Raw genomic sequence first — 14,186 nt, forward strand, 5'->3', positions numbered from 1 at the left:
CTGGGTTCTGTGCCGGCGCAGCATTTTTTAGTCCTTCCTCCCCTTGGGAGCATGAACCCCACGCTCATCCCGCCCTGCAGCAGGGTCCGGGCACCTCCCGGTGGGTTTCTTCTGAGGCCTGAAAGTGGGTGGAGGGAGGCTCCCGGCACCCAGCGCTGTCCCGGCAAGCCCTAGGTCGTCTGCGTTCCACAGCCGTGAGTGGCCTGAGCGTCAGCCCCTGGCTGTCGTCTGGGGTCTCTCGTTGTCTTGCCAGGGGACGCCAGGGGACCAGATGACACTCGGCCTGACACCCAGTGAGGGACAGCGTTCACTGTTACTATTATTGACAACAACAGGCAGCAGGCACCGTGGCTGCTACCGACATTAATTCTGTAAAAGGATGTCAACAGCAAAGACAATTCCATGTAGAAGGAAGAGAAATACATTTTAGGCAACTCGAGATGAGAAAATGTCTATAACCGAACACCAGATACAGCCTGTGTTTCCTGGCAACCAGGGCTATAGAAAGAAACAGACAGTTTATATCATTATTATTATCAGTTACAGCTCGTCAGCCGGAGCTGTGCGTCCAGTGTGGTGGCCGGCAGCCACGTGTGGCTGTTGCTGCTTCTCTGAGTGCAGCTGCTCTGAGTTGAGATGATCGGAGCAGCAACCGGAGGGGAGGAGAGTGACGGGGGTGCTGAGGGGTGACGAGACATTTCGTGGTAGGTTTGGGTGATACACCCAGTTGCTGGGGTGAGAATCTGTTGCCTGAAAATCCCGACACCAGAGTTGTAAAGTTTAGTTGTAAAGTGAAATTATCTCAATTAAAAAAAAAAGTAATATACAGTGCATTTGAAAACTTAGTATGAGAAAGTAAAATAGCTCATGAAATAAAATTTTATGTTGCTTACATGTTGAAAGTATCGTATTTTTGTTATTTGGGTAAAGTAAAATATATTATTAAAATTATTTCTACCTGTTTCTTTTTATTGTAATGTAGCCAAGAGAAAATTTAAAGTTGTACATATGGCTCATGTTTGTGACACGTTATATCGCTATTGAAAACACTGAATTTATTTTTATTCCAACCATTCCAAATGGTTCTGTGTATCATTCTATAGTAATATAAAATATAATTATATAACATGTCATTATGTGAGCAAAATATGGTATATGAAAAAACATAATGTGATTTAATAAAGTATAATAAGCCATAAATATAAATTATATTCATAAATATATTTATATATGTATATTTATAAACATTTATAAATATATACATATTATATAAATATTATATGAATTATATAAATAAACATAAGTATTATATTAGTACAATATAAATATAATTATTAATATAAGTCCTAGAACATGAAATTATATGTTATATGCTAACATGTTATTATGTTCTTTTTATTATTCATAAAAGAGGCTTTTGATACCCAAATGGGTAATAGCTTCGCAAACCGTGCAAGTGTCTTGATGAGGGAGAGATGTGATGATAACTGTAATGGCTCCCACTTATTGAAAGTTTGCTTACGTGCTAGACACAGTCCTAATTTCTTTTTTTAAAGATTTCTTTATTTCTATACAAGAACTGGGGTACAGGCCAGAGGTGTGGAGGGTGAGAGGATTCACCAGAGACAGAGCAGGGAACAGAACAGGCAGACGACAGAAATACACTGCTGAGGGGAGCAGGAGAGGTGGGAAGAGGTCTGCCACGCCAGGTGGTGTCTCCCTGGCCAGCTGTGATCGAACCCACGCTGCAGAGGCTGCGGACAGCTTCACAGTGCGGCGCCACCAGGGAGGCCCATAATTTCTTTCCATATATTAATCATCTGCATCTCCCGCAGCGGCATGGTCACCCTTACATTAAACCAGAAGCCCTTGGACCTGATGCAACAGGTGCAGGGAGCTGCCTTCTGCCGTGTTGGGATCACTGGGTGTGCACCGGGAGCAGGCGATAAACGCGTTCCCACCTCCACCCTCTCCCCCAACACACACTCGGCTCACCCAGGAGAGGTGCTCATTTTGGGTCTCAGTGATGGTCAGTGACTCCGGGGAATAACACTCAGCCGCACCCGAGCCGCTGCTGGACCCCCTGCTCCTGCCCAGCCAGACTGTGTCAGGTAAACCGAGTTGGGATAACGTGAGCACCAGCTGTTTCCCAGGGGGACTGGCACCTCCACCTTTCTTGAAATGCTCGTATACCTTCAAGACACTTCTATCGCTAATTAGAATCTGAGCACATTAAAAAAAAAAGATATTTCAAACAAGAAACAGCTTTCCAAGCGATTACAGGGTAAATCAGAGGAAACGAATCTGATCTCTTGCCCCCAACCCTCCACTCCCTGCCGCGAGCGGGAGAAACAGTGGGAGAGGGAAGGCGGATATGGCTTTTGAATGTTCTTTTCTCCGTCTTTAAAAAATTGAGGCATAATTGACATACACCCCCCATACATGTTTAGTTACGAAGCGATAACTTCTGACATGAAACCACCACAATTAAGATCATCAACAACCTTCGCCTCAAGAGTCCCCTCCAGTGCCCAGCCCCTGTGCCACCGCCTCTCACTGTCACCTCAGCCGAAGGACAAGCAGCCAGAGCGGCTGCCACTCTAGGTAAGTTTTCTGTTTTCTAGAATTTCATATAAAAGGAATCTGTATTTAGGAAGATAAGTTAATATTTAACTACAAGCCAAAAGCCTAAAGACATGCCTGTCTTTATTTTTTATTTATTTATTTATTTTTAAAAAAGATTTATTTATTTATTCATACAAGCACTGGGAACAGTCAGAAGCGCCGGAGGATGAGAGAATTCACCAGAGCCAGAGCGGGGAGCAGAACAGGCAGACTGAAGAAGAAATACACTGCTGAGGGGAGCAGCAGGCGGCAGGAGAGGTCTGTCGCGCCGTGTGGGACCCTCGCCAGAGGCCAGGGATTGAACAGGTGCTGCAGAGGCTGCGGGCAGCTTTGCAGCCCAGCGCTCCCACCAGGGGAAGCCCATATGCCTGTCTTTAAATGTGAATCTTAAGGACCAAAAAAAACACACCTCTCTCTCAGGTCTTGCAACCTACTGAGAAAGGGAAAGCTCAGAAATCACTGGAAAGAGAGGTCCAGGGCTGAGACAGACTTGGAAGACAGAGGAGCAGAGAATAGAGGAGTCGGCATTATTTTTCCTGAGGAGAGAGAAGAGGTTAGCAGTGAAGGAGAATACCGGGGCTCTCCGGGGCACTGGCCCCGGTGGGGTGCCCTCTGGACTGGACAGGACAGAACGAATGGTTTGAGATGGTGCCCCGGGGGCTTCCAGGTAAAAGCTGCAAGAGTGTCTTCCCAGTCTGAGCTTTAAGCCAAGGGTCAGGCCAACAAGGGGAAGGTCAGAATCTTTCTGGAAATCTTTCTAGAGGTGCTGTCGTGACCGCTGATCATCATTTGGGGGCACGTGGGTTTGTGTTTGTGGAATAGTGTATTGAGCACAGCCGCCATGCCTGGAAGTCGTGATCCACACCAGACATCGAGACAACAGCTCTTGTACCAGAACCCTTCACCCATCTTCACGGGACCACGTGGGTGAGCTGCTGTGTTATTTTTATAGGATTTGAGCTTTGGAGGTCCAGAGATGGACCCAGGGTCACAAAGAAAGCCCCTCACATCAAATCCAGGTCTCCTCCTGAAGCCAGGAGGCAGTTGGCAGCTGTTCCTTTTGAATGCCAAGCTTTCTGAATTGCTGCATTGACATTTTAATTCAGAACTCCTTGTTCTTCGCTAGCACAAAAGTACCTGTGACGGAGGCTGTGCTTCAGATGTCCTTGAGGCCACTTCTCAGCCGTGGCTGGAGGCACCAGAATGCACTGTATTGGGTCGTCCTGAGTTCTCTGACCCAGCGGCTCACAGCCTCACACAAACCAGAGGGAATTCTTCCGATCACAGTGGTACATCCTGCGTCTTCTAAGCCATGGTCGATTCATCCCAGCAAGCTTCCATCTTTTATTCTTTGATTATATCTCAGTAAAACCACTGTGACTTGGAAATTTAAAACTACAAGGAATTGAAGCCTTTAGCAGTCAGACACTGGAGGTTTAACTTGGTGGAATTTTGAAATCCATCTCCAGAGGACACAGACTACTCCTCCTAACACCCTCATGGCGAAGTGGCTGTTAAGCACTTTAGATTGAGATAATTGTTGATTGAAAAAAAAAAAAAAAAACCACACGGGCCTCCATGGTGGCGCAAGGGGTTAAGCACAGCGCTGTGAAGCCATCTGTAGCCTCTGCAGCATGAGTTTGATCCCCGGCCGGCCAGGGAGCTGCCCACATGGTGCAGCAGACCTCTCCTGTCTCCCCGCTGCTCCCCTCAGCAGTGGATTTCAGTTAGTCTGCTTGTTCTGCTCCCCACTCTGTCTCTGGTGAATCCTCTCACCCCCCACATCTCTAGCCTGTACCCCAGCTCTCGTATGCATAAATAAATAAAATCTTAAAAAAAACAGTGGGCCTCCCTGGTGGCACAAGGGGTTAAGTCTCAGCACTGTGAAGCTATCAGCAGCCACTGCAGCACAAGTTTGATCCCCGGCCAGGGAGCTACCCACATGGCCCAGCAGACCTCTCCTGTCTCCCCGCTGCTCCCCTCAGCAGTGGATTTCAGCGGATCTGCCTGTTCTGCTCCCCACTATGTCTCTGGTGAGTCCCCTCACTGCCTTCCTGCCGCCACTCCGCACCTCTGGCCTACACCCCAGCTCTTGTATGCATCAATAAATAAAATAAATCTTTTTTAAAAATAACATGCTGAGTTAAGGAAGGAATATTATAAAAATCAGAGGAGAAAACCAACACAACTGAAGATGAATGCTAGAGACCTGAGGCTGCTGTGACAATAGCCATGGAGATATTTCGAGGAGGATGATAAAGCGTGTAATAAGACCCCTGCTCTCCCTGCATGTTTCCCTGGATAGTCTGGGGACCCTGGGATTAGGCATTGGGGTGCTTTTTGTTGATTTTGTCTGTTTGTCAGAAATTAGCTCAGACCACAGACTAGGCTGGTTAGGACTGGTCTTGAAATGACAACAGACAACTTGCCGACCCTTGCCTTCAGGACTCCAGCTCAGGGCTAACCACAGCCTCTCTTCTTGTCCATTCATGCCCTGAAGTGGCAGGGAGCAACCAACCGTGGCCTGGGGTCCTCAGGAAGCCGTTGGCTGGGCCCTGCACTTGCTTCTTCCACGACGGACGTGGTCTCTTCTGTGCGCTGGTTACTGAGGATCGTGCAAAGGAAAGTACATTCCCACCCCCCCCCCCCCCCCCGTCAGTGATCAGCATGGAGCTGGGGGACAAATGCAGCACCCAGGACACCCCATCGGCCCTGAGGGCCAGGCAGCAGGAGGGCGCAGGGAAAGGGCCTACCTGGACGAGCCCAGGACTTTGTCATGCTGGAGGTGGGACTTTGGCTACTTCCAGAAGGATGGGCAGAGGCAGAGCAGACACTTCCCCTGTCCCTGACGTAGCTACTGTGCGTTACCCACACTTGTCTTATTTCCCAACCAGAGCGCAGGCTCCCAGGCGAGCCTGACCTTTCCCTCGGTAACCTGCCCAGACGCAGGCACCGGGAGTGAATCACCATCTCCCCTGGAATGAGGGTGTCGAGAAAGTGCTCGAAAATAACAGGCGGCTCATCTGCATTTATTGCAATTGTCGATGATAATCAGACATCTTTCCAAACACTCTTTATAATCTCGGTTATTTTCCTCTAAATATTTTCATGACAAAGCCAAAGATCGCGAAGGTTGAATTCAATTGTTATTTCTCCTATACGCTGATGTAAATGATAGTCTTTCTTAAACTCAACCTGAATATTTTTTTAAAACCAATTTTCCTTTCTCTCTAAGGTGCAAAAGAGGCACTTTTCCGGGGGCGGGGTGGGGGGAGTGGCTATTTGCCAGGCACGTCCCGGAGGAGCTGGCTGGCGGGGCTTGTTAAACTTTTTAATAATGAGGAGATGAGATCACAAATCTGGAAGCCGGACAGCTGTGGGCAGCTGCCTCTGGACACCAGACGGAAGGAGTGTCCCTTGGGTGGGGCTGAGACGTGGGTAGGGTCCACGGAGGCGGGGATTTGGCGGGCGAGGGGGCTCCCTGGTCACTACTAGGGGGCCACCAGGAAGGGAGGAGGGACCCAGTAGGGCACAGTAGCCCCAGGGGCCTGGACCCAGAGGACCAGGCCACTGTCCTGCCCGTGCATTCGCTGTTCCCACCTTTCCACGGTCGCCAGCGGCTCCCATGCCATATTGATAACCACCTTTGTTTTTGCATTTTCCAAAGGGAAAATAGGGGCAAACCCAACACCCAGATAAAGTGTCCAGAACTCTCCCACACACCTGCCCTTACGTGGCCACTTCATAAACACGCTAGTGATGACCCAATAATAACAGCGCTTCATAACCTGGCAGGCCGCAGGGGACACGCAGAGTCTGGCCTGAATTACTCTGCCGTGTCCCAGCGGCCAGCTCAGGCTGGCCTTTCACGCGAGGTCCGGGCTCCTGGGAAGGCCTGGGAGGACTCTGCTGGGGGGTGGATGAATGAATCACACCAGAGGCTGCTGAGCTAGTAAGAGCTGTGCAGTCTGCCCCTGTCCCGAGATATTCATAGGGGGACACGGGCCACCCCTCTCCCCGGGGCTGGCCTTGGTGCCAGGGCCCTTACACACGGTGTCTGCGCTGCTGGGGAACGGCAGGCGCTCCTAAATGCACTCCATCCACCTCTCCTTGTGCCAGTGCAGGTCCTGAGAGTCCCCGATGAAGACTGCACTGAGAAGAAAGGCCTCAGCCTGCCAGTGGCCATGAAATAAGGGCATCGTGCTCCATCCCCAGACACCATCTGCCCTTGTCCTCAAATCTTCTGAGCTGTGTCTGTCCCCCTGGCCTTGGGGCACCTATGTTCTGCCCTGCCCTCTCCCTGGGCACCGGTGTCTCCAGGCCTGCTCCTGGGCCTCCGCAGTAATAGTGCTGACACTGAACCCCCAGGCCACCAGGGAGGCTCAGAACCTGCAATTTAAAAAGGTCCCAGGCGAGCCACAGGCACTTCACTGAGAAGCAGTGGTCCAACCAACCAGGATCTTGGTGGCTGTGAATATGTAATGTCCTTTGTTTAAATAGGAAAATTAACCAATCAACATTCTTTCCTCAAATGTCCTCCAATTATATTTTCAAAATGTATTTGAACTTAAAATATTGTGAAGTTAGCGTTTCAGCTCCTGGTTAGTTTGATCATAACCTAGTCAAATCCGAATTTGTAAACCAGTCTAAGGAAAATCTTCCGATGGAATTATCTCCAGCCTCTCCTACCCAAGTCTGCAGGGAGAGGGGAGGAGAGGACCATTAACCTGGGAAAAAAATTTAATAGATATTTTTGGTTGTCATTTTGGGGAGAATCACAAAACAGCCATTCTCAAATGTCAAACAGCTCTACATTAGCCTAGTCCTAGGTGGATCATGGATAGATGGTAAATAAGGCGGCAGGTCTGGAGTTACTACAATTTCCTAAGAATATGAATGGCCAAAATGTGGAACAGCCTGCCTTAGGAAACTAGAAAATTCAAGTTTTGGGGCCTTAGGGGTTGACAAAGAAAAGAATCTTTGGCTCTGAGAAGACAGGTTAGGTGGCTTCATGCACTCAGGGGACACGCTGCTCTGAAGACGCCTTTGAAGTTTTGGCCTTGGGTTATGAATCCGTTGGCACAAAATGTTTCCGATGTGCGCAAACCATATCTCAACAAACATCAACAAACATCGGAGCTTTGCTCTCCCTCTCAGCGTGTGTCCGTAACAACCTTATCTCCCTAGAACAGGAAGAGCTTCTGTGTGATGGTAAGTGCATGGACACCGGAGGCCGCTAGGCTGCTCCTCTGTCAGGTTAAGACTCCGGGTTATTTCTGTTCTTTCTATTGTTTTTTATGTGACAAAAAGCTTTGCATATTATGTAAACCCTGCTTTGTCCCTCATATCAAGTGTCTGTTTTTACATAGCTTTCCTTCCTCCCTGTGTCCACTTGGCTTCAGTTGTCTCTGAGTCTTGAGAACCTGTGTTGGACTCAACAGCAAACTCTCTGCCTTATGATGCTTCTTAGAGGTCACTTGTACCATAGTCATTTTTATCTTAGACTTAGTTCCCAAGGTCGATCCTTTCACCCACCCACCACCCTCCATATATTCTTACAAGTACGAAATTCATTTTTTCCTGCAAATATTCTATTGCGCATAGACAGAGATGTTATTGCAGGTGTGGAAGTTACAGTAATAGCAAGAAATATGGCCTGCTCTGAGACCACAGAGGAAAGAAATACACAGTAATCAAACCAATGCTTAGATGCAGATAGGAAGGGAGTGGTAAAGGAAGGACTTGCCCAAGACATGGTGGGAACACTAAGAGAAGCACCTGTCTGGCTGGGGGGGCAGGTGGTGGGGCACAGAGCAGTCTCCCAGCAAGGGCGTGGGTGGGGCCCTGGAGGCCAGCCCAGGGCACCTCGCTGGTGTCAGTGGGTCTCCAGCCAGGTTCCGGGCTGTGCAGAGGGGATCTGAAAATAAAGTAGGAACTGCAGCCGACTATTTCACAGTTCTTTAAACTCGCACCTGGTCATCTCAAAGAGAAACGAAAGGGTGAGTCAGGCAAGGGCTGAGGCCTCTCGGCCGGGGAGACGGTGGCATTTCCCAGCGGGTGTGAAGAGCAGCTCCTTGGGGACTTCATTTCTTCTCAGGCTCTCTGCCCCTCATACTGGCAGAGGACAGAGAGTCAGAAGAGCCAGAGACACAATAAAGAAATGTGGGCTCTGCTGCCCTTCCAGAGGACCTGCAACAGACGGGTGCTCTTCACTTTGTGGGTTTCCCCACCTCTACATTCTAGTGTTCAGATCTAGAGGCCCCTTCCCTCCCATAGTTTCATTCCTTTCATTCCCCTTTAGTAGTTTTGCTCAGATTGTTCTAGCCTTTAAAAGAAAGAATCAAAAAAAAAAAAAGAGAGAGAAAATTGTTTTCCTTTGCGTAATGATTGGGGATACATTTAGACCCTTTGTACAAGAAAGAATGTCTGAAATAAGGGGGTGTTTTGTGTTCTGGTGGAGAAATAGCAAAAAGAAGCACGTCACCTCTCTCTCAAAAAAAAAAAAAAAAAAGCAGAGATTTTTATGTGATTTTCCACTTTCACCAGAGGAGGGTGAAACAGCATTGTTACAAGGACTATTTTTTAAGTGCAGTAACTTATCTTTTGAATGTATCCTATAGGTACAGACAGATGTCACCGTGTCATTGTGTGTGGGGCACTCCATGTGTGTGAGGCTGAGTTTAGGGTCTTCATACTAGGACTGAGGTTCTCTTTTTTCTGTTTTAGATTTATTTACTTATGCATAGAAGAGCTGGGGTGTAGGCCAGAGGTGCAGGAGGGTGAGAGGCGTCACCAGAGACAGAGCGGGGAGTAGAACAGGTGGATCCACTGAAATAAACTGCTGAGGGTTTTCACAAGATGCGTCTCACAATCAGTTGAATGTAAATTTGTTTGGTTACTGCTAAAATAGAACCTCAAATGGAAGTTAAAACAATGAACTACACATTGCCTAAGTGCAAATCACACGGTTTTACCAGCTTGGAGACCCATGGGCAAGTCTTAGGTTTTAACTGTCCTTGTCCCCAGGAATATTTTTGTGAACGGTGACTTATCCATATCCAACACAGTGAAATACTTGAAGATGAGTTAGTGAGGATACAATTTAAGGATTTGATCATGCAACTGTTTTAAAAGAAAAAATGAAATTCTGTAAGTATTATCGTTATCTTTTGAAAGAGTCGTGAGACTGAATCTCATAACTTTATCCTGACTCATCTCTGTAAAATAACTTTCCTCTCTCCAACCCCTTTCCTTGCTGGCTTTTCTCCCTCGCAGTCACCACCAGCTGACATACTATATGTTTACTTGTTTTTGTTTTTCTCTCTCTTCCCCTTACTTGGCTAGGATGCTGGCTCTACAGGGAAAAGACTTGGCGTGTCTGGCTCACTGCTGTATCCGCAACACCTAGTACGGGTCCTAGCGCAGAGATGCATTTAATAGGTATTTATTGAAAGAATGTAGTTAAATAAAGTGAAGGACGCTAGCAGGATAAAGACACCATTCAGATTCGTGATGAACAGTTCTTAAACCACAGAGAAATTTCTAGAGGCGCACCTGGCGTGCAATGTAGCTGGTTTCCTGACTACAAAACACATGAACACGCTGCATGCAAAAATTTAATGTACTTTTGAGCACATCTGGCCCCTAAACATAATTGTACTTAAGTTTTTCCCATCTGGGCTAATTTTCTTACCAGCATTGATTCGAAACGTGTATTTTACTCAGGCTCAACCGGATGAGGCTTGAGAAGCCAGCACTTCCGACGAAGTAGAAAGAGACTCATTTGGAACGAGGCTATTTGGGAGCTCCCTCCAGGCTTCACCCGTGGGAAATTCTGTCAAGACCTGCAACCGAGACACGCTCCCCCTCCCGGCCGAGCCCTGGGGCCGGGGCCGCCCGCGAGACCGGGTTGTGCGCCTCAGCAGGAGCACCCCCGCCCCCGATCTCCAGGGCGGCGGCCCCCCGATCTCCAGGGAGGCGAACCCCCCCCCTCCCCGCCCCGCTTCGGAAGCGCTCAGGTCCTGCTCTGCTCGCCCCGCCCTGGGGGCGTGTCCCCGCGCCGCCCCGCCCCATGGGCGTGCCCTTCGCAGTCCGCCCCGCCCCGGAGGCGTGCCCTTCGCCGCCCGCCCCGCCCTCGAGGGCGTGTCCTTCGCCGCCCGCCCCGTCCCGGAGGCGTGCCCTTCGCCGCCCGCCCCGCCCTCGAGGGCGTGTCCTTCGCCGCACGCCCCGCCCCCGGAGGCGTGTCCCTCGCCGCCCGCCCGCCCGCGCGCGCCCGAGGAGGCGTGTCCCTCGCCGCCCGCCGTAGCCGGCGCGGGCCGGGCGCCGTCCCCAAGATGGCCGCGGCGCGAGCGGGCCCCGCGGCGGGCTAGAGGCGGAGCCGCGTCCCTCCCGCACCTCGGGGCTCCGGTCCCGCGCCAGGCAGCCGCCGAGGCCCGCCGCGGCCATGCGGGGCCCCGTGCCCGGATGAGAGAAGCCGCCGCCGCCGCCGCCGCGCTGGTCCCCGCGCCCGCCGCCGCCGCCATGGAGGAGCCGCCGCCGCCGCCGGAACCCGAGCCCGAGCCCGAGCGCGGCCGGGCGGCCAGGTGAGCGGGGCGCGGGCGGGACCGCGGGGCGGAGGGCGGGGTGCAGCCCCGGGGCCCGGCGCGGCGCCGCTCCCGCGCGGGACCCCTCGCCGCCGCCGCCCCCCGCGCCGGGCCGCCCGCTGCAGCCTCGCCGGGCGCGGGGGGACGCGGGGGGCAGCCCGGACCCCCCTCGCAGCAGCTAGAGGCGGACGCCGCCTCCCCCGACCCCCTGTAGGGGAGAAGGAGGCTCGGGGAGCAGATGCACGGGCGCCTGCCCTCGGGGCCCCTCCTGCCCGCCCGCTCCCCCGGGGCGCGCTCGCCGGCCCCCCGCTGCAGCCCGCGGCGCCCCCCACCCCCGAGCCCGCGGCCCCCCGACCCTCGCGGGCGCCGGAGCCCTGGCTGCCCGCACCTGGGCCTCCGCGGGGCTCCGGGGGGCGCTTCGGTGCCCGCGGCGAGGGTCGCGCTCTGCTCCGGGACGCGCGCGGGACCCGACGGCGCCTTCCCCGACGGGAGCGCGAACTCCCGTGAGCGGCTGAGAACCCCTCGCCCCTGCCTGCCCGCGTCTCCCCCGGCCTCTCCCCCGCTGCACCCCGGCCGCGGCTGGCAGACGGCCCCCCTCCCCGCGCGGCGCCCCCGGCCCGGCCGCGAGGGTCCCCTCTGCTGCCTGCGCCGAGAACTTTTAGGTAAATTCTGTAGCGGCGCTTGGACCCGAACCCGGGCACCGCCTCCTGGCCTGGAAGCGCCCGGTCAGCCCCAGAAGGCTGGTTCTTCCCTTTCCTTAACGCAGAGACTTCTGTGAACTCTCAGGGAACAGTGTGTCTGCTAGTGGCACACGGTGTGATGAGAATTGTTTTGCTCCGTCTGGGGACTCAACATTTTTTAGAAGTTTTGTCAGAAAGCTCATTAAATGAATTTCTCAGTAGATTGGATCTGTGAGCATTTTGACGCCTTTAAGTTTCTCTTTAGAGGTAGAAATGACAAGTTAGTACTGCTATTTTTTTTTTTTTTTGCTTCTGTTAACTCATGTAATTCTTACGTGAACCTTGTGAGGTTGTTCCTCTTATTTCTCCTTTATAGATGAGGAAAATGAGGCACAAAGGTTAAGCATCTTGTTCAGGGTTTCCCAGCTAATAGTGACCCCGGGTCTTGCTGTCCGCTCCTTGCCCTTAACCACCGGGAGGAAGAGCTGTCATTCCATTATCCAGATGGGCAGATGAGAAGTTAAGATTCTTTATGAGCCTGTCTTGGGGAAAAAATAGGTCTGCACATTGTTGGGTAAAAGTAAAAAGGTCTGTGAGCAGTGGAAATGTGTGGCAAAAAGGATTGTTTCTCCGGTGACAAAAAGAAACCTTGGTTTTTGAGCCAGGTTTCTGTGTGTCTTTGTTATGATAAAAATAGGTCAGGATAATGGGCTTCATCCAACTTGAAGTGAGCAGCAGTGTACAGAACAGGGAGATCTTAGAATACTTTTCTTAGCAACATTGCAGTTCATTTTACAGTGGCAAATCTGTGAAACAGATTACTCGACAAAGCTGTTATTTTCTTTTTTATGCCCTTCTCGTCAGCGCCGCCTCTTCAGTACACAGAGCTGACCTCTGACAAACGTACTGTAGATCGTTGGTAAGATCCTCCAGGGGTGCTGCAATTGTTTACTTGGATTTCTTTTATTTGTGTTTTTAAACATCTAGAAACTCAACATGCACATTCATGTTTTAACATCACGGGGACCCATATTGTGAACTGGTTTCAGGCCAGGCCAGGATAGAGCTGTCTGCCATGTTTGTTGGTGCGTTTTCTGTCAGTGGGTCACTGACTGGGAAGGCTGTGCGAATGCACAGGTCTCTGGGAGAACGCAGGCCTGCACATGTTGGCCAGTGCACCGCCGCGGCAGGTGCCAGCCCAGCACATCTGCTCCCTGCGTGCTGACGTGAGAGTTACGCAACAGCGGGGAACACAAAGCAGGTTGAGAGGTGATAGTGCTGTTGCAGTTTTACTGCTTATTGTTGGTCATGGAGTCTTCTTGTCCTGATTTTTGATAAAGAATTCCTGATAAGGATGGCAGGTGTTATTGTTAGGTGATTAAATTTCAAAGCAAACATTCCTACGGGTGCTTTTCTAGGCTTCCGGGTCAGTTGTCAGAGGATCCTGAGGTAACCGGAGACCTTTTCCGACGGATTTGGAACCATTTACTTTTGTGATTTCTTGAATCTGCGCTTAGACACAGAGCTTGGATATTAAGGATCTTGGATCTTAAGAAGACCGCGCCTATCTGTAACCTCTCTTTTGAACTATTTATGTTAAATACAGTCTCACTGTTCTCACTCGCTGACTCGTAAGGCATACATGTTACATGAACTTAAAAACTGCTTTTTTAACCAGTGACTATGTGTTATTTACTTTACATTATATGGTTCTTGTAAGGTCTCTTGAAAATGGGTTCTATACCAAGAGAGTTCTTGACTGCTCTGCCGCCTCTGGGTGATTTGACCTGGCTCTCTCCTTTGAACCTGGTCTTTAGGTCTTGACATCGGATGTCACCTATTCCCCCAGCGAGCTCCACGGTGTGGTGTAGCTGTGGATTCCCCAGCAGATTTAGCGATGGGTGTGGTTTGAGACATTACAACAGAGGATGCCATGGTGGGGGCTGGGGTGGTTCAGGAGAGAAGTGACTGCGCAGCAGTGACGGAGGCCTCCCCTGATCCTTCAGGTTCTGAAATGGGGACACCTCCTCTCTCAAGAAGGACTTTGTGGTTCCCCTTAATTTTGTCACATGTGAGAAGTTCTGCTTCCTTCACACTTGTTCTCTCGGTGTCTTGTAAATCTTGTTCTGAGCTCTGCTGAAAGATAGGGCTATAAGGTCTTGACTGCTTACTGGGCACATATGCCTTAATAACTTCCTGTTACTTAATAATTCCTCATTCCTCCAGGATGATCTTTTTATTCACAGTGTATTGTCTCAGCTTCTCATTTGACCAGGTGGTATGTAGACTTTTTAAAGGC

At 50.8% G+C, this 14,186-nt stretch overlaps 1 protein-coding gene across 1 annotated transcript in view; it reads left to right on the forward strand.

Annotated features, from left to right (window-relative positions):
- The window catches only part of MAP3K4 (mitogen-activated protein kinase kinase kinase 4), a 113,199-nt gene that overhangs the window by 13,032 nt on the left and 85,981 nt on the right, over nt 1-14,186 (forward strand). The window contains exon 2 of the mRNA XM_054698164.1: nt 11,164-11,207. Coding sequence (XP_054554139.1) covers nt 11,164-11,207 — 44 coding nt within the window. The remainder of the gene's footprint in view (nt 1-11,163; nt 11,208-14,186) is intronic.

Source organism: Talpa occidentalis, unplaced genomic scaffold (genome assembly GCF_014898055.3).
Source record: "Talpa occidentalis isolate TD23 unplaced genomic scaffold, MPIMG_talOcc4v2.1 talOcc4.2, whole genome shotgun sequence".
Taxonomy (NCBI): domain Eukaryota; kingdom Metazoa; phylum Chordata; class Mammalia; order Eulipotyphla; family Talpidae; genus Talpa; species Talpa occidentalis.